Here is a 27447-nt window from a genome sequence, read left to right on the forward strand (position 1 = left end):
GTTGTCAGACATACTCGTATTAGTAGTTCGATCACGTCGGGGTCACCAATGTGGAGTTAGAAAACAACGAGACAGGAGACGTGAGAGTAGACGTAGTCGAGGTAGTTTACTAGCTCCAACTTAGCATGTCATACATTTAGACAACGATACTGAACTCTGTACCGGAAGCGGAAGTGCATTATCCGACCCCTCGCCTCTTCCCTTAAAGGTACACCGTCCTCTTAGGTGAATGTCTCTAGTTATATAGATGTGGGTCACCACACTGTATATATTTTCACGTTAGACGATACATTGTTATATTGAATATGTGTGAAGCAGTGGCGGTAGATCAAAAGGGGCTGGCTGCCTGGCTACGCATTTCTTATTTTCTTAGACATGAATTATTATGAAAAATATACATTATTGATTTAAATGAACAGCACCTAATGTAAAATATCAGATAGAAACATATTATGCATAATCAGAAGCATATTCTGCATATGCGACTGGTGGCTGGGGAGGGGGCAGCGGGGGGGGGGGGGGCAGGGATAGTATCAGGGTGGCCGTGGCCACCCCTGGCCACCCATTGGGGGCGCCACTGGTACACCGAAAATGAAACGTGACTGGCGGCAGGGACGGGGGAGATTCCAGAGCCTAGTGAATGCACATTAGACACGCACACGCACACACGACGCGACAGCCAACGCGCATTCAATATGACAAAAGTGAGCACATTTGAGAATTGACCTGAAATGATTTTGGAAGTGGCAGGGAAACATATTACGTTTTTGGTTGACTCTGCAGCTGAGGTTTCGGTAATAAAACAAAGCGAGTTTCAAGTGCCCCCGAAATTGAGTGGTAGATATTGTAACGTGCATGGATCGTCGCTGGCTCGCGGGTCTGACCCAGTCTGGCGGTTAGCGATGTCTCCTACGGTGCGGGCGATACAGGTTCGCTTCCCGGCCGCGGCAGTTCCTGTGGTTGCGCTGTCCCCCGAGTTCGCTACAATATATTGACACTGTAGGAGCATCAGGTGTTGCAGCAAGAGAATTATATGTTACATTAGTCATTTAGTCGACGCTTTTATCCAAAGCGACTTACAATAAGTGCATTTAACGCAGGAAATACCATGCCATTGTCGGTCGTCACAGTGACCAAAAACAAAACACCCTTTTCTCTTTTCCAAAAGTTGCCCTGTAAATCTGTTAGCCAGAGATTTGATGTGTGCATTGGGCTTGACATTACATTGTACAGAGGGAGGAATTAACGTCGCTAGAGTATTAGACATCCCAGGTCAGTATGTACAACTAGGGAGTGGCGAGCCTTGCACATATATCAATGGGATCTGATCAGTAACATCTGATTTGTGTAACGGCGTTAAAAAAATGCTCTTAATTAATTTTTTAATTTCCAACTAGTATTTTTGAATGTATTTAGCATTTAATAATGTAACCGGTTATTTTCTTGCGCGGTGCGGGATTCGATATGGGTGTACTGCACCACAAGGCGACATCGCTAACCGCTCGGCTAAAGGGTCAGACCCGTTAGCTAGGAGCTAACGTGTGTTATTAGTAGTTTACAATAATCTGTTAAGTACTTGTGAATTTTATCTTATTGAGTCATTTTAAGGGCGGCACGGTGGCGCAGTGGTTGGCGCTGGTCGCCTTACAGCAAGAAGGTCCTGGGTTCGATCCCCCGGGTAGTCATGTAGGTCAAGTGAATCGGCCGTACCAAATTGTTCCTAGAACTGCTGGAATGGCGGCCCTGACCGAGCGATGGGGTTATTGTAACTTACGGGTATTCCCTGCGGAAATGACGTTACTGCGCGTCACTCCTTCTGTACCTCCTGTGCTTCCGTAGCTTCTTCTCACAGCGCGCGTTGCATTGATGAGGTGAGTCGTGCTAGTTCATCGTTTTCTTTGAAAAATGAACCGCTAATGTTGTAACTTTTAATGCATATTGTTTTGCTGCTAATGCGATAACATTAACTAGCGGGTTTATGTAGTTTTGACGGCTAGATAATATTTTTGTCGAAGGTTGTGTAAGTGTAGTTAAAACGTGTTGCCGCCGCCATTTTATGACGGCAGGCCGCTCTGTATAAAGCGACTGAACGTGGTGCAAACTGCTATGTTGGATGTGCAGGAGCAGAGGTGCAGAAGAGATACCGAACATGTGCTGTGTTTGTCTTCTGCAGGTATGTGTTTTTCCTTGTTAAACGTTATAATTTCAGTTGTCGCTGTTTAGTGACCCAACCCCCATGCACTTTTTACTTTGCCCACCGGGTGGCACTGTTTCCTTTTGTATATTTTTCATAGTTCAATTTGAAGCTTTGTTGCGATAACGTGCGAATGAAGTCTGACAGCGCGTATTGCATTGATGGGGAGCAGAGGTGCAGAAGAGATACCGAAAACGTGTTGTGTTTGTCTTGTGCAGAGACGATAAATGCTAAAAAAAACAGTCGTTGAGAGTTGCCTCCTTCTGAGCCCTATCCACATCCGTCACATTGGCTTAAATTAGCTCATACTCCAACCCCGCATGTCACCACAGCACACGGTCATAGAAGATTGTGATTTGCATGTTGCAGCCAATGTAAGTGAAGGAGTTGATGAGTTTGAGGAAGTTTGGTTCAGGCAAGGGAGAGAAAGTGATCTCATGACTGTGATTGGTTGTATTGGGATGATGATATGTGCGCATTAACAGTTGTGCCGACCCCTGCCATAGCCCAGCTCCAGGTGTGTAACTCAACACCACCTGTGCCTCTAGTCAAAACAGTTGACTCCCAGTTGGAGGATTTCGGCCGTGGGTCACTCAGCGTTCACAAGGCCACATGTGGGAGACTAGGGGAGGAGTACAATACTCACCCCAAATGCAAGGATATAGAGGCCCAGTTCAGAGCACTGTTATGGAAAACAGACTGTGCATTTAGCACAGAGCAGTAAATTCAACCTGAGTTCTCACCAGAGTTGCAAGAAATGCCACAAATTTTATGGGCAACAAATAATTACGATGTGGGGATCAGTTAAAGGGGCTTAAACCCTCCATGTGACACCCAAGAACACATACCATCCATGTCAGGCACAATAGCCGCTCAAACCAGAGGCAGTAATAGGTATATCACCAGTGTTTAACAGTTTGCTGGCAGCAGGAGTCATTATTCCATGTGCTCGTTCACCAGTGAGGACACCTATCTTTCCAGTTAAAAAGATAGGGCTGGAGAATCAGCCAGCAGAGTGGCGATTCATGCAAGATTTATAAGCAGTAAATGCAGCAGTGTCTGTGTGCGCCCAGACTCTCAGTATTGGTTTGCTTTCACGTTTCAGAGTAAAACAAGTATGTGGACCAGGATGCCACAAGGTTATGTAGAGTCCCCAGCAGTTGACTCACAAGTTTTGCATGCAAGTCTGGAGACTGTAGATCTTCCACTAGGGAGCACGCTGATACAGTATGTTGATGATTTGATGATGAAAATAGCCCATGTCAAATATGCTTGTAATACACGTGTGAATAAGTTAATCATTGTAAATCACATTTCGGTGGCCTTACGCAAACAAAATCGGTAGCGATTGTACAAAAAACTGCTTGTAACAGGTTTCTGAAATTCAGATTTGACCAGAAATGTAAAGCGCTTTGAGTGGCTGTTGCAGCTAGAAAAGCGCTACATAAAATGCAACTTGGTTGATTGATTGATGATCTGTTCATCAACAAAACAAGCTTGTGAGATTGGTACCATTACATTGCTAAAACATCTAGCAGAACAAGGCCAATCTGAGTAAATTGCAATTTGTCAAGGAAAAAGTCCCCTTTCTAGGGCACGAGATTACTTAAAAAGAAAAAAGAAAATGAAAAAAAGGTAAACATTGAGCTCAAAACGAGTGGAAACCATCCTCAAAATTCGAAAAACTTGCACTAAGAAATAATTGTCATTTTTGGGCACACTGATCCACGCAGACAGTGGATCTGTGATTACGCGTGTGTGTATGTGTGTGTGTGTGTGTGTGTGTGTGTGTGGAGGCTCCACTATTGACTATCATGCATGGCCATGGACTAAAGCCAACTGACAATGTGACGTAGACAGAGGCTGCTGACGCAGCTTTCATTTGACTGAACAGACGTTGACTACCACGCCCACATTGGGACTGCTTGACCCTGACAGACCATTCACACAGACTGTGGAAGAAAAGGCAGGCTTTATGACTTCTGTTCTGTTACATGAACATGGGGGAAAGCAGCGACCAGTGGCATATTTTTCCTCAAAGCTAGATAGTGTAGCATTGGACCTGCCTCTCTGTCTAAGAGCAATAGTGGCAGCAGAGAAAGCAATAGTTGCATCACGGGATATAGTCAGGTATCAGAAAGTCGCACTATTAGTATCTAATTCGGTGGCCTCTATTCTGCTGGAGCAGAAAACGGCTCACTTGTCTCTAGCGCGCTGGCTGAGATATAACAACATTCTCTTATCTCTGCCTAATGTTGAGGTCAAACGTTGCACAACTCTTAAATCCTACCACCCTGCTCCCCACTGCTGAAGATGGGGAACCTCATGATTGTTTGGCCATGATAGCGCAAGTATGCAACCCCAGAGTGGATTTAAAGGAACCACCTCTCATTAACTGTGTGGTATGTTGATGGGGCTGCAAGGAAAAATCCAACTGGGGCAAAATGAAGTTGGATATGCAATGGATGATGGGCAACAGCACAGCCAATCGGAGAAAGGGGAGCAAGTGAGTGAAGCCGGGCAATCAAGAGTAATCAGGGTCACTCAGGCAATGGGGTGCAGGTAAACCGAAACACCAATCAGGGGATGGAGGCCAGGCGAGCTCCGATGACCCAGATCACAACCATGGCAGTGGTCAGCTCTCACTGGGGTTTAAAAAGAGACCTGTTTCGCTCACAAATGAGGAAGAGAAGTAGACGTGGCCAGCTCCCACTGAGGTTTAAAACCCTACCGGTTGCTACCAACAGTTGCTACACTATAGGGTAAAGCACTCTTTATCTAATGGAGCCTGATAACAATAAGGCACCATTGTAGTACTTTATAGTGATGAGGCCAGCACCTGAAAGCAGGCCCTGGCATCCTTTTAGAAAAATGGGGTTTAGTCTCAGGGGAACAGTGTGTCGTCTTGCAATAATAACTATGGTGATTGTCGGTCCTATGTTATGGGTTTTCAATTCCCTGCAAGACAACAACGTGGTAACAACGACCCCTGTTACATTCTCATTCAACACCTTTCGGACCCACCATGGCCAAATTGTTAGACGTGCAGATGACAGGAGATTAATGCCTTTTTTATGCAAGAGAGATACGTGTGATAGCGATAGCTGTTTACTGACCATTAATCCTACAGTTTACCCTGGTCGGCCGGGCAAAGTTTATTGGTCATGGATAAGCAACAATCACAATCGTGTCACAACATGTGGAACAGAATACTTTGAAGTGCTAGTCACAGACCAACCCACAGCTGAGGGCTTGAAACAGTCTGCGGTCTGGTGCCAAAGAGATGGAAAACCCACATGTCATGTAGATGCAGATTGGCCACCGGGACATCAATCATAGATATGTAAAGATATTGCTAAAACCACAGTAGCCACTCAGACTGTTGAAACCCCTCTAATGCGTGTAAGGCACGTTGATACCTATAGGGGAAATCTGGCTATAACTATGATGAAAGAATGGGCCACCTCTCGTAACTTTACTAATTGTTGGATTTGTCAGTAATTACCTAAGTTGTTTCAATCACTTATGGTAGTTCCAGTGCCGTTGTCTGCAGCAGACTTTAAGGTGTTCAATATTAACCTATTTGACGCCGCCTCAATATGTTATGTTTCAGGGCTTATTCATAATGATCTACCCGATAATGAGGTACATATAATCTCATTTGCTTTGTCTGAGTTTAATAAAGTTTACAGGCAGGGTGAGTTGAACTATGCAGTATTATGGAAGGTATCCAGTTTTGAAACAACGGTAAATGTAATGGTTCGATAGAGTTTCTGGCCGTACCTGCTAACTGCAATAACAATAGGGAATGTAAATCTATGACTGAATCAGAATACACATATTGTATTGTAGCTGGGGTGTATTCAGCTCCATGGAATTTGCAAATACAGCTGGCGTTTTTAGGTTTTACTGTGTAGAATTGCTCTAGGCCTATATTCTCTAAGTCATTGGCTCGCAAGTGTTCATTCACTTGGCCTGTTCTGCATGTGCATGCCCTGCCTGATGTTTCTTTGGGTGTACAGAACCCCAGTTATGAAATTACTGCAGACACTACTCATTGTAATAGGACAGTAAAGACAACGTTCAGTAAGCAACCCGTACTGCCTGAAAAAGTCTATCTGATTTGTGGTGTTCAGGCTTATAGGTGTTTTCCAAAAGAAACCCACAGTTGGTATTACTTTGCATTTCTGGTAACCTTAATCAGACAGGCGTCAGCATCAGAATTATCATCACTCCATCACAAAGCTAAACGTGCCTTATCAACGGCTCAGCACACATTTGGCATATTGAGATCCTTGTATGGGATATATGCAGCTCAGAACGAGATCAAATCACTCTACTGTATTAGAATGTCACATGAACATCTCTACAGCTGCTGTCACGACCACGGCGAGACACTTAGATGATGTTGTACGTGTAGCAACTGAAAATAGGATGGCGTTGGAGCTTCTGTCAGCCTCACAGGGTGGTGTATGTAAGGTGATCTCCACTGAATGCTGTGCATACATTACTAGCAACGATGCTGAAATATCAGAATTGAAACACGATACTGAACAAGGGGTAAAAGATTTACATACTGTTCACGGGTGGGATCCGTTGTCAGGAGTGCTTGGCCCCTTGGCATCTGTGGGTGCATCATTCATTCGTACACTGATTGTGGGTATTCTGTTTTTCATTATTGTTTTTGTCAATATTCTCCTGATCCCTGGGTTCCACCATATGATTGTGATGATGATAAAGATGTTAGCAAATGTCTACAGTCACCTCACTTGATGGAGTAATTCCCCCAGATCCCTTCCTTTATTTAGAGTTGTTGGGTTATTTTCCTTTCTTTATGTTGTCTGTGAATGTTCTCATTCATCCAGGTCATGGTTGTCCAAAGGAGTTGAATCAAGTGCAACTGGACTTGGTATATATCTGTGAAAGATAACGATAAAGATCACGGATATATACCAAGTCCAGTTGCACTTGTTTCTTTATGTTAATGCCTACTTAGTCAATCTGCAACTAATCTACACGTGTGTTCATAATTTATTCATTGTTTAACGTTACTGGGGATAATGTGTTTTTAGATGTATTGCGCATTTACATAAGCCCCCCCCCCCAAATGTCAACACTGGGGGGGGGGGGGGGTTGCAACGTGTCTGCTCAGATTAGTGTAGGTAACTTATCAACTCTTTTGCTCATTTTTAGTCAAAAGTGAGGTGAGATGTTTGGCTCGAGAGGACATGGAATGATTGTGACTTCTGTCTGACTGCTGAGTTTATATGGAGTGTGTTGATGTAAACCCGATGCATTTCAGTTGGCTTACAACTGACAGACAGACCTCATAATCGTTTTATGTGAGGTAGGGTGTTCCCCAAGAGATATATCCGTTGTTGTTTTCTTGGATGTTTATTTAGACAAATTTGTTGTTGATTAAAATCAAAAGGAGGGATTATGAGGCAGCTTACATATGTATGTTCCTTACTTTTAATCAAAGGTGGTGCTAAAAATGCCTCTTCTTTGTCAATATGGGGAGGGCCTCATAACAGAGGGATGTGTGAAAGCCCTTTGACTTATCACAGAAGGTGGTCCTGGAGGGTCCTGGCAGGAGGTAGGCAGAGGGAAAGACTCCGGGGATGTACCATTGTGGTGGAAACTATCTTCTCTTAATGACAAAGAGACTGACTCTGAATGCATATCATTGCGAGTATTGGGCCAGACGTTCTACTTGCCAAAAGGAATGCGAAGCAGTGCGGCGGCCTCTCACTTCCTGGTGTAGTGATCGCCACGGGTCCATCAGGACCTTAGCATATTACCGCTCCTATGCAAATGTGTCTGCAGCAGCACCTTCTCGTGGTACCTCCTGTTTGTACAAAGTCTGCTGCGGGGGCGACCGGGTTCCCGGCAGTATAACTGGGTGGGTCGATTAGACTCATTAGCCTTGGTTGGTAGCCAATTTAGGAGGACAACTCTAATTTCAAACCCGGGTAGATGAAGCTCGTTAGCCTTGTAGGGCAGTTCATCTAGGAGAAGGAAAACTCTGATTTAAAACCTCCGCTGCCTTGCAGGTATACTCCTATACAGGCTTCGGGAAGAAACCCTGAGGAAAAATCTGCATCCGTCTCCATTGCCAGTCGTCTCGCTAGTAGGTGATCTCGGACGAGAGAGTGGGGTTGATGATACGCAACTCTTCCTCACTTTAATCATCGCGCAAGTCATCAGTCATCCATCACAGGATGACTAGATGGTCCTCATCGCTGCGACAGACAAATAACAATAAAGATGGTGTGCGCTGAGATCGGGGCATGCACACACATCTGAGCTTGTGCGTCATGTTCATGAACATTAAAATCGTGTGACAATACTGTAAGAGATTTATGTCTCTCTCCTTATTAAATGTCAAGAGTAAAGTTAAATTATTTCTTCAACAGTCGGCCATGATCTGTCCTGCTCACCTCAGTGTCCTGCAGGCGTACAGGTCCTGGATGGACGGCAGGTTGCGGCAGAGCAAATTATACGCTGCAGTCAGTTAGCAATGACAAAACAGACGTCAGCCAATCTTTTCAAAATACATGTTTGTTCATCACATTGTAGTCTTTTAACTAAACGTCTCATTGAGGGTGACTTAGAATATGTGAACAGGTAATGATTTATTGTCCTGCTCAAGGACACTTCATTGACATGCTCACCAAATACTCTGATCACTTGGAGGAGTTGGTTTCAGGCAATGTTTCGACTGAAGCATTTACATCATTCAAAATAAGGCAAATTCTTTGATAACCAGGCATAGGTCAAGTCTTTTAATTACTGGTCAAATAACTGCCGTCTAAGGTCTTGGTCTGGTACCCTTTCATGTGCGCCTTTAAAAAAAAAAAGCAGAATTAGACATAAACGAAGACATTTACGTTCACCGATGAATTAAAAGTTTGCACAAGGATCAAAGTGTCCAATTCGTTTTCTGTTTACTCTGATTTTGACCCAACCCTGAAAAAAAGGCTGTCAGACCCGACAGAGAAACGCCATCACGGTTCATGATGCATGTAAATAAACCTAGTGATGACTGAACTCGCCCATTTCTTAGATATTTCTTTCTAATTCCTCTGCTTCTCTGTCTCCTGATAACATAAAACCTCAAACACACTGGACAGAAATCAGTATTTGGCCTTCATTGCACTTAATTAACCCAACAACCAAGACCACAGTGTACACTTAAGTTCATCAGGCCATGGAAACTCCTCACAATGCATCGAGGGTTCCACCTGACGTCCAGCAGCTTGAGACTGTACGATAAGTGAAAAGATGGGGGCCGGGGGTTAATGAATGTCAGAGCCACTATCAAGGATGAAACGAGGAACATCCATGAGTACATCAGAAAGAGGGTCCTCCAGGATGAACTGCTGAGTGAGTACCTCAGGCAGCAGAAGACAGAGAGTGCAGAGGAAGAAGAAGAGAAGAGGAGGTATCATGGAAGATCAAGCCCCTCCATGGGATGTACCATTGACAGATAGAAGACATAGCTGATATCGAGAAATCCTACCAGTGGCTAGAAAGGGCTGGACTGAATGGACAGCACATAGCAGCACAAGGAACAGGCACTCAGGACCAGATCGATTGAGGGAGGGGTCTATCACACCAGACAAAACCCAAGATGCAGGCTGTGCAAAGATGCCCCTGAGACAGTCCAGCACTTAGTACCAGGGTGTAAAATGCTAGCTGGGAAAGTGTACACTGAAAGGCATAACCAAGTGGCTGGGATAGTGTACAGGAATATCTGTACTGAATACAGACTGGAAGTCCAAATGGGAGAATGGCAGAATTAAAATCCTGTGGGACTTCCAAGTTCCAGACTGACAAGCAGGTGCTGGCTAACCAACCAGACATTGTTAATTTCAATTTAATTTAATTTAATTCAATTTATTGTCATTAAAAACAATGTGCAGGCACATGTTAAAAATGAAATAAGGGCTGCGGCTTTGCCAAACAGTGCAAGACAGACATAGACAAACACAGCAAACACAGTATAAGATATACACAGATGATATACACAGATTGTGGTGGTCGACAAGGAACAGAAGACAGCAGTAGTGATCGATGTAGCAATCCCAAGCGATGGCAACATCAGGAAGAAAGCGCCTGAGAAGCTAGAGAAATACCAAGGGCTGAAGGAAGAACAAGATCGGATATGGAAGGTGAAATCCACAGTGGTCCCAGTGGTAACTGGAGCACTAGGGGCTGTGACCCCCAAAATGGGAGAGTAGCTCCAGCAGATTCCAGGAACAACACCTGAGGTCTCTGTCCAGAAGAATGCGGTCCTAGGAACAGCTAAGATACTGCACAGAACCCTCAAACTCCCAGGCCTCTAGTAAGAAGACCTGAACTTGAGGAAGATGCACATCACCCGAAACAGGGTGAGAGAGAGATTTTATATACATATATCCATCCATTATCCAACCGCTTATCCTGCTGTCAGGGTCGTGGGGAATGCTGGAGCCTATCCCAACAACCATTGGGCGGCAGGCAGGGAGCCACCCTGGACAGGCCGCATATTTATATATATATATATATATATATATATATATATATATATATATATATATATATATATACACTACCGTTCAAAAGTTTGGGATCACCCAAACAATTTTGTGTTTTCCATGAAAAGTCACACTTATTCACCACCATATGTTGTGAAATGAATAGAAAATAGAGTCAAGACATTGACAAGGTTAGAAATAATGATTTGTATTTGAAATAAGATTTTTTTTACATCAAACTTTGCTTTCGTCAAAGAATCCTCCATTTGCAGCAATTACAGCATTGCAGACCTTTGGCATTCTAGCTGTTAATTTGTTGAGGTAATCTGGAGAAATTGCACCCCACGCTTCCAGAAGCAGCTCCCACAAGTTGGATTGGTTGGATGGGCACTTCTTTGAGCAGATTGAGTTTCTGGAGCATCACATTTGTGGGGTCAATTAAACGCTCAAAATGGCCAGAAAAAGAGAACTTTCATCTGAAACTCGACAGTCTATTCTTGTTCTTAGAAATGAAGGCTATTCCATGCGAGAAATTGCTAAGAAATTGAAGATTTCCTACACCGGTGTGTACTACTCCCTTCAGAGGACAGCACAAACAGGCTCTAACAGGTACTATTTAATGAAGATGCCAGTTGGGGACCTGTGAGGCGTCTGTTTCTCAAACTAGAGACTCTAATGTACTTATCTTCTTGCTCAGTTGTGCAACGCGGCCTCCCACTTCTTTTTCTACTCTGGTTAGAGCCTGTTTGTGCTGTCCTCTGAAGGGAGTAGTACACACTGGTGTAGGAAATCTTCAATTTCTTAGCAATTTCTCGCATGGAATAGCCTTCATTTCTAAGAACAAGAATAGACTGTCGAGTTTCAGATGAAAGTTCTCTTTTTCTGGCCATTTTGAGCGTTTAATTGACCCCACAAATGTGATGCTCCAGAAACTCAATCTGCTCAAAGAAGTGCCCATCCAACCAATCCAACTTGTGGGAGCTGCTTCTGGAAGCGTGGGGTGCAATTTCTCCAGATTACCTCAACAAATTAACAGCTAGAATGCCAAAGGTCTGCAATGCTGTAATTGCTGCAAATGGAGGATTCTTTGACGAAAGCAAAGTTTGATGTAAAAAAAATCTTATTTCAAATACAAATCATTATTTCTAACCTTGTCAATGTCTTGACTCTATTTTCTATTCATTTCACAACATATGGTGGTGAATAAGTGTGACTTTTCATGGAAAACACAAAATTGTTTGGGTGATCCCAAACTTTTGAACGGTAGTGTATATATATATATATATACATATATATATATATATATTTTAAAAAAAATTCTTAGTGATTCAAGTAAATTCTTTGAGATAGTAAAAGCCTGTTTCATGCTATATGCAGTCATACCAGATGGACAGCTGATGATTGCATATAGCATGAAACAGGCTTGCACTGTCTCATAACGAATTTACTTGAATCACTGGATTATTTTGCTCCTTATTTGTTGAGCACTTTTCCTACCATTGAGTGTTTCTTTAACAAAGTTATATATATATGTAGGGGTCGCCACCATCTGTTTCCATCTCTTCCTGTCCTCTGCGTCTTCCTCTGTCACGCCAGCCACCTGCATGTCCTCCCTCACCACATCCGTAAACCTCCTCTTTGGCCTTCCTCTTCCCTGGCAGCTCCATATTCAGCAATATATAATATAGGCGGCCCTGTGATGGTCTGGTGGCCTGCCCAGGGTGTCTCTGCGCCTGCTGCCCAATGACTGCTGGGATAGGCTCCAGCATCCCCATGACCCTGAGCAGGATAGGCGGTTTGGATAATGGATGGATGGATGTATATTTCATTAACATAAAAAAATGTGGTTGCAACAAATTCCTTGTATTTTCTTGTCCCCCCCTTTTTTTTCTTCTTCCAATTAAACTTGGCCAATTACCCAACTCTTTCAAGCCATCCTGGTCGCTGCTCCACCCCCTCTGCCGATCCGGTGAGGGCTGCAGACTACCACAGGCCTCCTCCGATACATGTGGAGTCGCCAGCCACTTGTTTTCCCCTGACAGTGAGGAGTTTCGGCAGGGGGATGTAATGCGTGAGAGGATCATGCTATCCCCCCCCCCCTGAACAGGTGCCCCGACCGACCAGAGGAGGCGCTAGTGCAGCAAGTAGGACACACACCCACATCCGGCTTCCCACCCACAGACGCGGCCGTGTTTGTACGGACGTCCGACCAAGCTGGCGGTAACACGGGGATTCGAACATAACATGGGGATTCGAACCAGCGATCCCCGTGTTGGTAGGCAACGGAATAGACCACTACGCTACCCGCACGCCCGTATGTTCTTGTACTTGACAATGAATACGAATATGAGCCCTTCGGTATTTCAAATGTGAGATGATCCAGATTTACAGTCATAGTTATTTAAACTTTTTTTTTTTTTGTTTTTTTTTTTGTTAACAATCCAAAATGAAAAATTTACACCAAGCATCTCATGTTATGTCATCCATTGGTTTCAGTTTTGGTTGACCACGCACGGCCAGAAAACCTGCAGACCTGACTGGTAAGATGTACCACATAATATGTAGGGTTTGGTATCGGTCGAAATGTTTTGATACCAATACCAATACCAAAACCAATATCCCCAATTCGATACGATACCTAAACAATACTTTTTTGATACTATATATTATGAAAACCTTATAGCAAACTACTTTTCTATACAATTCATTGACACATTGTGTTATTTTGGTTTTGTACTCTAGCACTTTGAGATTGAAAGTGAGGTCAACCATGACAATGAGGTCAATGTGCAGACTGACATCTTTAATGTATGTGAGCCTATTTATATACGTCATCATAACCGCCCTTACCTGTTTCATCGCTGCTAGCAGTGGCACCAGAAGACCCAGCAGCAGACGTCCCAGAGCTAACGTTAACGTTGGCAGCAGCACGGACATCAACGTTATCAAACACAGAGCAGTTGTCCACTCGTAAATTTATCCCATGCGTGGTCAGATGTTTCTTCATATTCGACGTTTTCCCAGACTTGCGTTTGATGATCGCTTTGCAGCGGTTGCATTTTACTGTGTCAGCTTTGCTGTCTATTTTTACAAAGGGCAGCCACGCTTTGGACCGCATAGTAGCTCCCTGGATCTTTCCCGCCAGTTTTAGAACGCCAACGCAGTCACGAGACGCACACGCATGCCAAATAGCTTCATGCTGATTTGTCAGTCAGTCGCCTGGGTACAACAACGCCGGTAGTGATTGGCTGGCTGCGATAGCGTTCACATCGTCTACCGTAAAGTGTCGAAATTTGGCACCGTTTTTTCCCCCAGAGTTTGATACTCGGTGGGCCCGAGATATTTCGCTGGCACCGTTTTCGATACCCAACCCTAACCACGTGCTTTCTAGGATACGAGAGATCACATCATTTCACTGAGAATATGAAGATATTAAGATAACGGGTAGCAAATACAAGGCTCTTTTATTGATGTTAAAGTGGGTACAAAACGCAGCTGTTATGGTCAGGCTAGAAAAACACAACAAAAATGCTTTGTTCAAATTCATTTTATTAATTACATTAATTATAATGAGTTTTTAACTTTCCCAATAATTATTAAATATAACATGAAAACGGTTATGCTATTTAAATTGCATGAAAAACTACCACAGATGAAATGTTTGGATATAAGAAGGAAAACATTTGCCGTGTCAAGTTATACTTTATATGGTCGATGAAACAAAACTTACATCATCATGCGAAGTCCTGGATGCAGATTAAGAAACTTAACTTGAAATGCCATGATGAGATTTGAGACAATACAGCAATGTTTTTCTTTTTCTTTTTTTTCACAGTGTACAGTTGGTTTTGTATCTTATATAACCATACTACAACATTGGCATAACAAACAGACTACAAAAATTGTTACTGTAAAGAAAAGTACTGGTCAACAGACCTGAAACAAAATGAACCAAGAGCTATGGGTAGAATAATTTTTTTTTCACAGGATACACAAAACAAAACAATATACGCGTGTAACAAATTATATAACGAGATTATAAAATTCCATTTTAACATCATTTACCGATGTTACCCCTCACACCCAACATCCATGTCCTTTACACCTACTGTAGCCGTAGGTTAGCTATCTGTGCTCACCTTAAGCAGTCTCCACCTCCAAATCAAGGGTGACCGCCAAGGATCTCATCCAAATTTATATCTTTCATCCAGTCGTCGTTCCCAGAGCCGGACTTGAGCAGAGAGTCTATGAAGTCAGAGTCTGTGTTGATGCCTGGGACTGTATTGTCTCCCTCTGGGAGGAAGTCAAAAATTAGGCGGTTTGTCCGGTTACTCTGGTAGCTGCTAGGACTGGGGCTGGATGATGAAAAGTTGCCTGGAGGTACCCTCTGCTCCGGGGAGGCTTGGTTCAGGCTACCCAGTGTTGGCAGAGAGGACAGCATTGCCTGACTGGGTCTGGGGACAGCGCCCCTGATGGTGGGGTTAAGAGGAAGCACTCCAACATCTGGTGCCGCCTGGTTTGGAGGGCTGATGTGCCTCTGTTGATAGGGATTGTTTGGCATGTCCAGCGGTGCTCCCTGAGAATGTAGAGGCAGGGGTAACCTCCGGATACCCTGCACATTTGTCATTTGCTTGGTCTCCGATGGCCACCCTGCGCTGATGTTGGTCATCAAACCTCCCAGCCCCTGTCCCGCGACTCCCGAGGACTGTTGGTCTACTGTCGTTCTTGGAAGTTGCACGTTGGCTACGTTGTTCATCCCAAAAGTGTTGCCTTGTGTGTTAGGCTCTGGGAACCTAGGCCTGTTAAGACTTAGTCCAATTCTGTGTTGATTGGCTTGTTGCTGGAACTGGCCTATACATGAGCTTGGATGGCAGTCACTGCCGGTGCCAAATCTCCTGTCTGTTGATGAGGGAGCCATCTTTGAACCGGAGCCATTGGGCAGGTGACGGGACATGGACTGTAGGTCATTCTCAGGACCATTATTCAGAGGCTGAGATGAGTTTATTCCTAAAAGCAAAATAAAATACAACATCAGTTTACACTGAGGGCCAGGTCACTGGCACTATATGACAACACAGTATGTCAGAAGAGTACCTGTGAAAAGGTTTCCTTGTTGAACTCCCACCAAACCTCTCGGTTGCTTGTAATCAGGTGGCGGTCGTGTGAGATGGCGACTGAATTGATCTTGTGCGTTATCTTTGTCCTAAAATGGAAAAAAAAACAACAAAAAGATCAATGTATTGACTGTACAAGCTGAATGTGTTATGTTCAAACTCCTTACTATAGCTACAAAGATTTTATTATTGTGCGATAATCGTGTGTATTACTAGTCAGTGTTACATGTTCCCTTTTAACATAACATTTGATGGACTGCATTTTTTTATATAGCAGTTCATCAAATTTTCACTGTTGCATATTTCCATCCATCCATCCATCCATTATCCAAACCGCTTATCCTGCTCTCAGGGTCGTGGGGATGCTGGAGCCTATCCCAGCAGTCACTGGGCGGCAGGCGGGGAGACACCCTGGATAGGCCGCCAGGCCATCACACAGGGCCAACATACTCGCGCACACACACATACATTCATACTTAGGGATGATTTAGTACGGCCGATTCACCTGCCCTACATGTCCTGACCTGCATGTCTTTGGACTGTGGGAGGAAACTGGAGCTCCCGGAGGAAACCCACACAGACACGGGGAGAACATACAAACTCCACACACGGGACAAACCGTGACAACCCCCAAGGTTGGACTACCCTGGGGCTCGAACCCAGGACTTTCTTGCTGTGAGGCGACTGCGCTAACCACTGCGCCCCCCGTGCCGCCATTTTATATAGCAGTTCATCAGATTTTCCCTTGTTGCATATTTCCATTTGCTATAAAATGGGATATATTCCTCTATTGATTTTTTTTACTTATGCTGCCTTTAATTTTGGTATTTCTTCTTAAATTTTGCATTGTGTCAGAAGATGGTGTTGAAAGTCAAAACCCTGGTCATGTGAAGATCTGCATGGCGGACAAACAGGTAGCGCATTCGCTTGTATTTACAGGCAGTGCAGTTCAACATGTGGCTTACTATGTCGTTGATGGTGTGCTGGTGTTGGGTAAGCGGTCTCTGCATTGCCTGAGCTTTACTGATTCCTTTCTGCTGGGTGTTGGGTACTGGGGGCCGTTGCTGTGGATGGGACTGGTTGGACAGGCCTCCAATATTGCAATTAGTGGGCAGCCGTGGACCCGGAGGAATACCCTGAAAAACAAAAAAGTACATGTTACATCCATCAATTATCCGGCCCACTTATGCTGCTCTCAGGGTCGCGGGGGTGCTGGAGCCTATCCCAGCAGTCATGGGCGGCAGGCGGGGAGACACCCTGGACAGGCTGCCAGGCTATCACACAGGGCCGACATAGACACACACATTCCTACCTAGGGACAATTTAGTACGGCCGATTCACCTGACCTGCATGGCTTTGGACTGTGGGAGGAAACCCACGCAGACATGGGGAGAACATGCAAACTCCACACAGAGGACGACCCGGGACGACCGGGGTGTGTATGCCGCCCATACACGTTACAATTCTGCTTGAATGTTCAACAGCAGATTTTTGACTTTTTTTGGTTAAGATTTCTGGTCTGTTTTTTGCGTCTTCTCTATAAAGTGGCTGAAGAGCTGCATTTTCAAGTGGCACATGCCGAGCTATTTGCTTGTAATGAGAGAACACAAATAAACCAAACAATACAATAATACCAATGTACCACTAGAGGGCAATGCTCCATCAGAAATCAATCCATCAAAGCTGCTATTCAACCCTTCAGAATGTGGTGAAGGCTACTCCCTCTGCAGATGAACAGAGGAGTATTGGAGAGAGGGTTTTTTTTTTCTTTTTTTTTTGTGGCAAGAGTGAGAGTCCTCCTCAAAAGGCCTGCTTCTCCCCTGATAATTGTGTCAAAAGAGAGTGGAAAGAATCCCTGAGACAGCAGGAAACGTCTGCCATGGGGAGTTAGGCGTCAGCGCCATGACTACTTCCATTTAACAAGCTCTCCTGTACTGATCCCTCCGTTAAGTTTGGCACGGAGGCAGTTCATCCACCAGACACCCAGTGGCACACTTTTCGAAAGGCTGCTGGAATGACTTAAATGAGATTAAAAAAAAAAAAAGGGAAAAAAGAAAAGACATTAACACCGCCTCTTGCCGGAGGTCATTCTCTCATAACCTCCTTAATTCACGCACTTACGGACACGCAAGTCGTAACTACGGAATAAAAACAATGTGTGTTTTTGTTTTCTTGTTTGGCAGAATTCTCCAAATAGGGTCTGCTGGTGGGTGGGTAGCGGGGGTGGGGGGGGGTTGGTTTTGACAAGAGGACACTTTTATTATGACGAAATTTGTCGGGAAGGGACAGATAAGGCGCCAAATCCAAGGCAGCTCACATGGCGTGTATGTAATGTCAATCGCTGTGTTGATTCAGAACGTTTCCCAGGGGCGGAGTGGATTACGAAAACCAACAGCACATTTAGCTAAGAGCTATTGCTCAGAGGGCAGATCCTTTGACTCTGTGAAGGCTGGCCGCTTTGGGGTGCGTAAGAGGAAAACATGGAGAAAAACAGAAAGTTTGGGGGGTGGGGGTGGGGGTGGGGAGTGGGTGGGCGGAGGGTTAAACATGAGAAGAATTCCACAAGGATTCCGAGAAAAGACATCAGAGACAAATCTCCTGTCCACTTTTGAGAATCCCGGGTGAGTGATTGAAGGAGTTGGGTGAGTAGCTGTTGCAATATTGTGAGAACATGGCTGGTTACACAACGAAGAATTGGTGATGTTAAAAAAACACACACACACACACAAACACACACAAGCTTGATGGTGTGCATCGTACCCAGAACTAATCACTCCGGTTTAAAGCACGTAGGCAATCTTCTATAATTTAAGAACACGTGAGCCCTTCCTGTCGGGGGCGAATCGGTGAAGGGAGCCTCACATCCACACAGCCACTCCAGGAAACAATGAGTCCACTGACTTACATTCACTCTGTGAGCGGCTTGTGAGAAATTATGACCCAACAAAGAAGTTTTCAGCAACCAAGTCAGATTGGTTGGCCTGCTCCAGCTTTGTTGTAGAGAGAAAAAAAAAATGGGTTGGGGGGAGGAGGAGGAGGAGGAGGAGGGGGGTGCTAGCATGTTCATCTGAGCGATCCTCTCTTTGTCATCCTGACGTGTCACAAAGCTGTTTTCCGTCTTTCTTTTCTCTCTTTCTTTTTTCTCCTCCTCATTCTTCACAAGCTTGTTGTAAATGAGTACCACATGTGTCTCGGGCCTCCTCGCTGAAGGAGTGGAGAGATTTAGTCTCCCCGTCCTGCGGCAGTGCAGGCAGCTGACAGCAATCCAGTCCCAGCCTCGCCGGCTCTCACACGGCACTTCCTCCAGGCCCGGGACTCCGGACGCTGTCCCAGGGGACGGCCTCGGCATCTGGACTTGGCCGCAGCTCCCTTTCCCAGGAAACAAGTACTCCCTTCACAGCACTGCTGCAGTGACCCGGCAGTCTCAACCCCCACGGCCCCGCTCGTATCCTCACAAAGAGATGTGGTGCCACCGGATCCTCGACCCGGGCTGAGGAACGTTTCAAATCTATCCGACTACACAGACGAGCCTTTTTTTTTTTCCTCTCCTTGTAGTAATTAACCGTTGTGAAATAAACCTTCATCCCATTTCTAAACGTACGTCACCGACAGTCGTCATCTTAACCAGGACCAACAAATCTACCACATCAAACATCCGCTTTGTCTTCTCAAACATCACACAGTATAGAGTTGACTCTCTCCCTTGATCGTCATCAGCGGAAGCCCGGCTGCAGAGCAAACAACAGCAGCGGAGTCACGCTTTCCACCCGGTGTACAGTAAACGCCGCTAATGTGACCAGCAGTACTGACGATACACCTTCGAGACCGCGGCACCATCCATCCACAGTAACCCCGGGCTGATTTCACCATGCAGACATGTCCTCTATGCTACGTCATGCTGCAAGGGCGCGAGGTATTTATATGGAGCCTCACGCACTAAAGAGTCGCAGAGCGGCGGGTTTAACGTTTGGCATATTTGTGGAACTGGCAAACAAATACAAGAGCGTCAGAAATCTCAGACAACAAACTCACCGTCCTCGTCTCTTTACATGTTTTTTTTTTTAGTTTCATGTAACGGGTGAGTGACGTTTAGCTTTACACGGGGTAGGGGTGCTGCTTTGGGGGACTATTATTTCTATTGGCATTACTAATTAAATCCGCGCCACTTCTCTTTTATTCCCGCCGTGAGCGGTCCCGTCATCCGTGCTGGCTAGGCGTTTTATCCTGGCTCTGTATGGCAAGCTGGTCGCTATCACTCAGCTGAGTTTTAAATCCACTTCTTACAATAGACGAAGGGTTGGAACTTTCTAGGATCGTCCTCTCCAGTGTATTTGGATCGTCCTATCTCTGTTTCGAAAGCGCAGTCTCAGTGTGTATCTTTGTGCATATTTTCCCAAGGAGGCAAGACACACAATCTTGGTGCCAGCCACTTTGAAAAGCCAATCACTTTTTCAGTTTCACTTTTCATATTTACATCTGTTTGACCGAGGAAAGTAGGTGCAAAGTGAGGCCGGGTTTGACTTTCTCACAATCTTCCCCATTATTTTTCACCAGACCACATGTTGGGAAATGTGATCCAGGAAAGGCCAGCGGTATAAATGTGCAGATGATTTAGCCAATAACTCGTGACTCATGGTATATTAAAATCATACCACAGTGCAGGTGCATTGCCTGCCTTCTGCTCGTGGCCTGCAGTAGGTTATGTAGCGTATCTGGTTGCAGGTTTCACCTTTGCATCATCAGGGAGGACTCGGTATCAAGTTTTTCACCGCTATGAAACGAAAGATGGTGTTTAACTGGTGAGCAGATGCTGGTCTGCCATTTGGGACAGGAGAGGCAAAAACTACTTAAAGATATTCCCTTTCCACAGTACATTGGTTTGCAATAAATTATATATCGTATTATATATTAGAACTCACTGACGTGTATATTTACAAAGTGTGTATCAATATAGATGTGAGGGAACAAAAAAACTTAGTACATAGCAGTACAAGCTTGTTTTGTGCGTTGTGCAGTCATCAGCTGCTAATGTGATTCAACAAAGAAAACACAGTATACGTTGCCCCGCGGCACACCCCTAATTTCGGTGGACAGCAACCAACGAGAGGAGAAAACATTTGAACTATTACAGCCAATGGGGTAGGTAGTTAGGATGCACAGCAACCAATCCAATGGTGGGGTAGAAAACATTGAAACCAATGGGGTGAGGGGCTGGGGCTTGTTTTGAAAAAGTATTTAAATGACCAGGGCACTGTTGAAATATATATATATTTATATAGTTGCTCTAATTCAGGCCTGATGGCCCACAGGCGTGCTTGCGGAGCTTAAACTGCATCACAGTCATCATTGCTTAGATGGACTGCCAAAGATATATATAATGTGTGTGTGTGTGTGTAACTCAGTGATTCAAGTATGAGACAGTATAAGCCTATTTCATGCCATCAGCTGTCAATAAAGCTACATGGGAAAGAACATAACATGTGCACAACGTCCAATGGGGAAGGGAGAGGTGCCTACATTTAAAAATTCAAAAACGCGTGATCGCTAATGGTTGGGATTTGTCTATTGGCATGATTTATTTATAATTACAAAATAGGTGCTTACATCTTTGTCTGCAACTGCTGGCCAGTTCATTCCTGTTATTCAACGTGGACATTTCTGGTTTGCAAATGATAAAATATCTTTCAGTTAGACACAGATTGCACATTTTGCTACTGGTTGAATATGCTTTGTTCGTTGAGAGGATTTTCCAGGTGGTTGAATAATTAATGTTTCTGTCCGCCAATGACCAAATATAACGGCTTAAAGATGTTACATTCTTTAAACGGTTGTTTCTAAAGTTACACGTGTGCATTAAACCTTTTTTTGAATGTTCCCTCTGTTAGACCGACGTATGTCTCCATTTCGCCGTTGTCATCTCGTCACCGTAGCTTGGTAGATAACTCCTCTCGTCTGGCGTTTCCTTTCGAGGAGGCACAAGTCGTTCACACAGCAGTTGCAGTTGGGGGTGTCCATTTGTGATGAAGGTGTCATTGATTTGTTCGTGATTCTTGTGTTGTGGGACGATATTATTTGTTGAATGTTAGGCATGCAGCTGTAAGTAATTTCGATGGTGTTATTGAATATCTTCCTCAGTTGATGGTCCGGGGTAAAGCACTTATCCAAAAGTTCAAAAAAGTGCTTACCAATGTTTGTGGTCACGGTGTCACTGTAGGGTGGGTTGTACCAGGTGATGTTTCATCTTTGTGTATATATATATATATATATATATATATATAGTGTTTTTTTCCGAAACCATCAATGGTGTTGAGTGCTCGACTAATGAGGAGTGGAATATCAACATGGATACAGGGAAAAAGATTTTAATGCATAGCAGTACAGGCCCGTTTCGTGCGTCAGAACTCCCAACTGTGCCCCAACACCACCCCAATATATAATTCACGTAAGTTACTTTTGTGGTGATACACAAATGAGGGTAGATTCACCAGGGGCTGCTGCTCCTTTAAGGCAGACATTCAGAGTGCCGACGTAGGCACTGCTTAGTTTCCAGGGGGAGCCATGTTTGCAGCAGCCTAGCGGTTAGCAGGTTGCCACGAGAGATTGTGCTGTGTCGGTGTTCGTTTGTGTGGCGAGTAAACGGAATTGACTCAACTTGATCTCTCCATCTCCTCATTCCTGCACTCCCACATTGGTGACCCCGCACATTGACAACGAACATGTCGACCCAAAGCGATGGCGACACCGCTCCGGCTCCGAGTGATGCTAACGGTAGGGCTCATGTTAGCGCTAGCATCTCAGCAGCAACGGTGAAGTTGCCCGAGTTTTGGCAGCACAGTCCCCGTCCATGGTTTCAGCACATTGAAGCCCAGTTCGAGCTTGGAGGAATAACACAGGACGTTACGAGGTATTTCCATGTGGTGGACATGGGGGCAAGCAAGCCGGAGCGGGTCTCGGTGGACCGTCTCAAGCCTGCCCATTTGGACCTGGTCGGGTCGGTCGAACTGGCCCTGCTCTCGCGGCGTGGACACCCCCCTTCTCAGGCCCCTGGCCCAGCCTTGGCCCCTGCCCGGGCTCCGGCTCTGTCCCCTGCCCCTGCCCCCGCCCCCATACCCATTCAGCGCAGCCATTTTGGCCGCTTGGTCCGCCCCCCGAGACGTTGACTGTTTCACTGAGGACTGTTCGCCTGTTGGCTGTTTGTGTTTCGCTGAGTACTTTTGCGTTGCATTTTTTCGTGATGGTGAATTCTGGGGGGGCCTGTGTGGTGATAAACAAATGAGGGTAGATTCACCAGGGGCTGCTGCTCCTTTAAGGCAGACATTCAGAGTGCTGACGTAGGCACTGCTTAGAGTTTCCAGGGGGAGCCATGTTTGCAGCAGCCTAGCAGTTAGCTGGTTGCCACGAGAGATTGTGCTGTATCGGTGTTGTTTTGTGGGGCAAGTAAACGGAATTGACTCGACTCGATCTCTCCATCTCCTCATTCCTGCACTCCCACACCTTGTTATATTTTTAGTGTACGCCATTTCAACAGCGCCCTGGCCCCTAAATGCTTTTCAAAACAAACCCCAGGCCCATCGGTCGTAATTTTTTCTACCCCTCCATTGGTTGCTGTGCATCATAAGTACCTACCCCATTGGCTGTTATAATTTGAATGTTTCCCCATCTGATTGGTCGCTGTCCAACCGAAATTAGGGGCGTGACGCTGGGCAACGTAACTGTATGATTCTTTGTGAAAAACACATTAGCAGCTGATGAGTGCGAGACGCACGAAACAGGCCTGTACTGCTATGCATTTAAATCTTTTTTCCTGTATCCGTGTTGACATATATATATATATATATATATCTTTGTTTAACGAAACACTCAATGGTAGGGAAAGTGCTCAACAAATAAGGAGCAAAATAATCCAGCAAGTCGGGTAAACTCTTTATGAGACAGTACCAGTGTTGTAGTCGAGTCAGTAAACCTCGAGTCCGAGTCAAGTCTCGAGTCCCTGGTGTTTGAGTCTGAGTCCCCAAAGAAGAGTGAGTTGAGTCCGAGTCAAGTCCCCATTACTTGAGTCCGAGTCATCATGGTTGAGTCTGAGTCGAGTTCCAAGATGGGCTCCAGTGCTCCACTCTGGCACCGTAAAAAAGCTGACATACAAATAAAAAAGGTCGACATTAAACAAAAATGACAGAGCTGTCGCCATGTCAAAGGGAGTTTATTTACTTTGTGACACAATAGCCAAACAAGAAAACTAACAAAAACAAAAAAGTCTTCCTCCAGCTTCCGAGTCTGAATGCAGTCAATGCTCGAGTCCAAGTCTGAGTCATCAGTGCTCAAGTCCAAGTTGAGTCACGAGTCCTGAAAATCAGGACTCAAGTCGGACTTGAGTACTACAGCACTGTCGACGCAATCATCAGCTGTCAATATTGACAGCTGATGATTGCTTATGGCATGAAACAGGCTTGTACTGTCTCATATGACTCACTGGTATATATATATATACATATATACATATATATATATGTGTGTGTGTGTGTCTCATAAAGTATTTACTTGAGTCACTGGATTATTTTGCTCCGTATTTGTTGAGCACTTTCCCTACCATTGAGTGCTTCTTTAGCAAAGTTATTTTCGCTCCTGTTCTTGTTGAGCACTTTCGAAACAATGTGGAACAAGTAAATTTCGGCTACTTGACCTGTCTTGAAGAATTTACTTCACTCACTGGATTATATATATACATATACATATATACACACACACACACACATATATCCTTAATGCCCTTAACCAAAATAGTAATTGGAGGAGCCGTTGTCCCTGATGGGGTGTTCACCTCTCCTACCCTATTTACCGAGTGTAAATATCAGGTTTCTTGTTTATGTAATTGTTTGTTTGTTTACTCACAAGTTATTATCATCAATAGTAAAAATATTGCATAAGTTTATGACAATTCACTGATTTTGGCTAATTAGCATTACTTCTTTCACACGGTGTCACTGACATGTCCATACGTCATATTTCTGAAAGGAAGTCGATGAGGTTCACATTTTCCACTGGACTATGAAGGTCTCAGATAACGCTTCAACGCGCACGCCTGCCCTCGCTGGTTACGGCGTATCGGTGTGTGTAGTAAAACTGGTTCTGTTTCATTCACGCTTGCTGAGTATGTGTCCTCTTACCTTGTTTTCTTCCATGTTTATATACCTCCCATCCTCGCTCCCTCCATTATCCAGGCACTTCCTATCTATCCCAAGAGGTTACGAGAGCCCTCTTGTGTGTCTTACATTATAATTTCACACTAAGATGGCAAAAGACACTGCCTGTGCAAAAACGAAAAAAAAAGGAGGGGGGGGGTGTCTCTAAATCCCCTCAATCATAACAAATCAGTGACTCAACCTCCAGCACCAGGCTAAGAAGATTACTGTCATTTTCCACCACTTGTCCCTTGTAGCTAACAACCTCCAATTAGCAAATCCCGCTGTGCATATCTGTGCCCTGACGGGGAGCCACCATGACAAGCAGAGAAATTACAAGTCCTGCATGTTAATCTACCACGCTCTGGCAATCTGTGTCACCGTCAAAACACTCGGAGGGGAGATACATATTCAAGGGATGCACGGCAGCGAAGGTGCACGCGGCGGCGGCGGCTAAGAACAGCACCAGTAAACTCTCAAAACAAACAGCGTCACATTGTTCCTCGTGGATTCAGGCAGGGGGCTGACTGTCGACAGCCGTGAGGAGAGCCGAGTGATGGGCAGGAGACCGTGGCAGGCATTTGGACTCGGCTACGTTTCCTTGTACCACATCATCAGCAGAACGTGTCTGCTATTTTTTTTTTCTCGCATTGCCAAAAGGTTTCTATTAAATCGTATAAGAAAATGCACTTTCCAGCCATGCAGCGTGTCCTGGAAATTAATGGAATAATATGAAGAGGAAATTAATCTGGCGATTGTGTGAGGCCGCAGATAATATTGTACATTGAACCTGAATGTCTACAGCCTACACATTATAAGCATGAGTAAAAATCCAGGCATGTGAGTTTATATTATGAATTATGCTTATGCTGCAAAGCTTTCGTCGCCCAAAGACATATCTAGCAATACAGTTGTGCTGTCTATTGCTCTTTGTAATGCAGTCATAAAGTACAGTGGTTATAATTTCGCAGGTAATGCAGACTTGCTCCTTACCTGTCGTTGTTGAGACAGTTTGAAGGGCAGCCCTGCTCCATGCTGAGGAATAGACTTGGGCTGCAAACAAAGGCCCCCGGATGCAGAGATCTGTGGGTTTTGGTAGTTGAGACCTGAATGAGGTTGATTCGGGCCCGTTGAAGATGATTGTTGCTGCTGCTTGGCTGGAGTCTTGTTCAGCGAGCTTGTCATAATAGGTACAGACTGACTGACTGAGTTGGGTACTTTGGGACTGAAGTGCAACGTCGGCTTGGTATTGATGGCCTTCATATCCAAATGATTGGATCCAGTGTGCCCATTCAGCTTAAAGAGGCAGTTGTTGATCCCTTTGCTTTGGGAGGTGATCCTCTGTTGGCACAGCGGCATTGGATTGGAGACCTTATCCTGGGAGAAGGAGCTGGTGGGGGAGTGGGTGCTCATGGCAGGAGCCCAGCTGGTCAGATTGGGTGAAGTCTGGTGGTGGTGATGGTGGTGGTGGAGCAGAGATTTTGGCTGCTGTTGGTTAGCCGCCATTTGCTTTAGCTGCTCTGCATGGGACACTTCTGGCCAGCAGGTCATGGCTCGGGGGTGCCCTGCTTGAGTATTAGCTTTCTGTGTTGAGGTGGTAGGGGAAGTGGTCAAGGAAGTACTACTCATTGTAAAGGAGGGCCCTGCTGAAGCTGGTCGCAGCTGTGGTGAGCCACAGTGAGTCTGGCTGAAATCTGGAGAGTACTCTGTCTTTATGGGCTTCTCCAGTGGAGAACACAGGCCACCGGCGGCCCCTGCCGAGCTTGGCCGGCCGAGGTCCAGGCCGAATGTGTCATCCTGCTTCAACATCTTCTCAAACTCCAGGTCATTCAGTGAGGGAACTGTCTTTGTTAACTCATCAAATAGATCCTGGAGCTCTGGGTCAATTTGACCACCACCCTCATCTTTGAAGTCAAAAATCATCTCTGTGGAGGACTGGCCACAAGACGGGACTTCAGTGGGCTCTTTCTTCATCTCTTTCAAGGTCATGTTGAATAACTCTGAGCCCACTCCATGGGGCATCATGTAATTCTTTCTCTGCATGCTGCTACCCATGGCGGAGGATCCTTGCAGAGACTGACACTGAGCCAAGTTGTGACTACAGGAACCGTGACCAAGACCGCTGGTGTCCATGCGGACTCGCTTGAAGTCTGATCCAGAAAGGCCACAAGACAGGCCGTTCTGCTTTGCGGTATGTCCTGGTGCATGGCCTTCAATCTTCCTTCGCAGAGATCCTTGGAGCTGTGAAGACAATAATAGGTTGATTAAGAAATGCATCCCTATTAGGTGTGCATACACATATATATGCATTGCAACAATGGCAGAGAAATCAATGAGCGCTTGACAAGATAAACTCAACCTCAACCTATTATTTCATTATCACAGCATTTTTTTAAGACTTTGTTAATGGTTATGCCTTCTAAAATCCAATTCAAGACTGG

General features: G+C 45.0%; 1 protein-coding gene across 1 annotated transcript in view; it reads right to left on the minus strand.

Annotated features, from left to right (window-relative positions):
• Positions 1–14178: 14178 nt before the first annotated feature.
• Positions 14179–27447, minus strand: part of zmp:0000001236 (mastermind-like protein 2) — a 42117-nt gene continuing 28848 nt past the window's right edge. Inside the window, exons 2-5 of the mRNA XM_056283857.1 lie at positions 26000–27247; positions 16793–16963; positions 15808–15916; positions 14179–15720 (exon numbers count right to left, since the gene is read on the minus strand). Of these exons, the coding sequence (XP_056139832.1) occupies positions 14876–15720; positions 15808–15916; positions 16793–16963; positions 26000–27247 (2373 nt within the window). The 3' untranslated portion in view covers positions 14179–14875. The remainder of the gene's footprint in view (positions 15721–15807; positions 15917–16792; positions 16964–25999; positions 27248–27447) is intronic.

The sequence above is a fragment of the Lampris incognitus genome, chromosome 7 (genome assembly GCF_029633865.1).
Source record: "Lampris incognitus isolate fLamInc1 chromosome 7, fLamInc1.hap2, whole genome shotgun sequence".
In the NCBI taxonomy this organism is placed as follows: domain Eukaryota; kingdom Metazoa; phylum Chordata; class Actinopteri; order Lampriformes; family Lampridae; genus Lampris; species Lampris incognitus.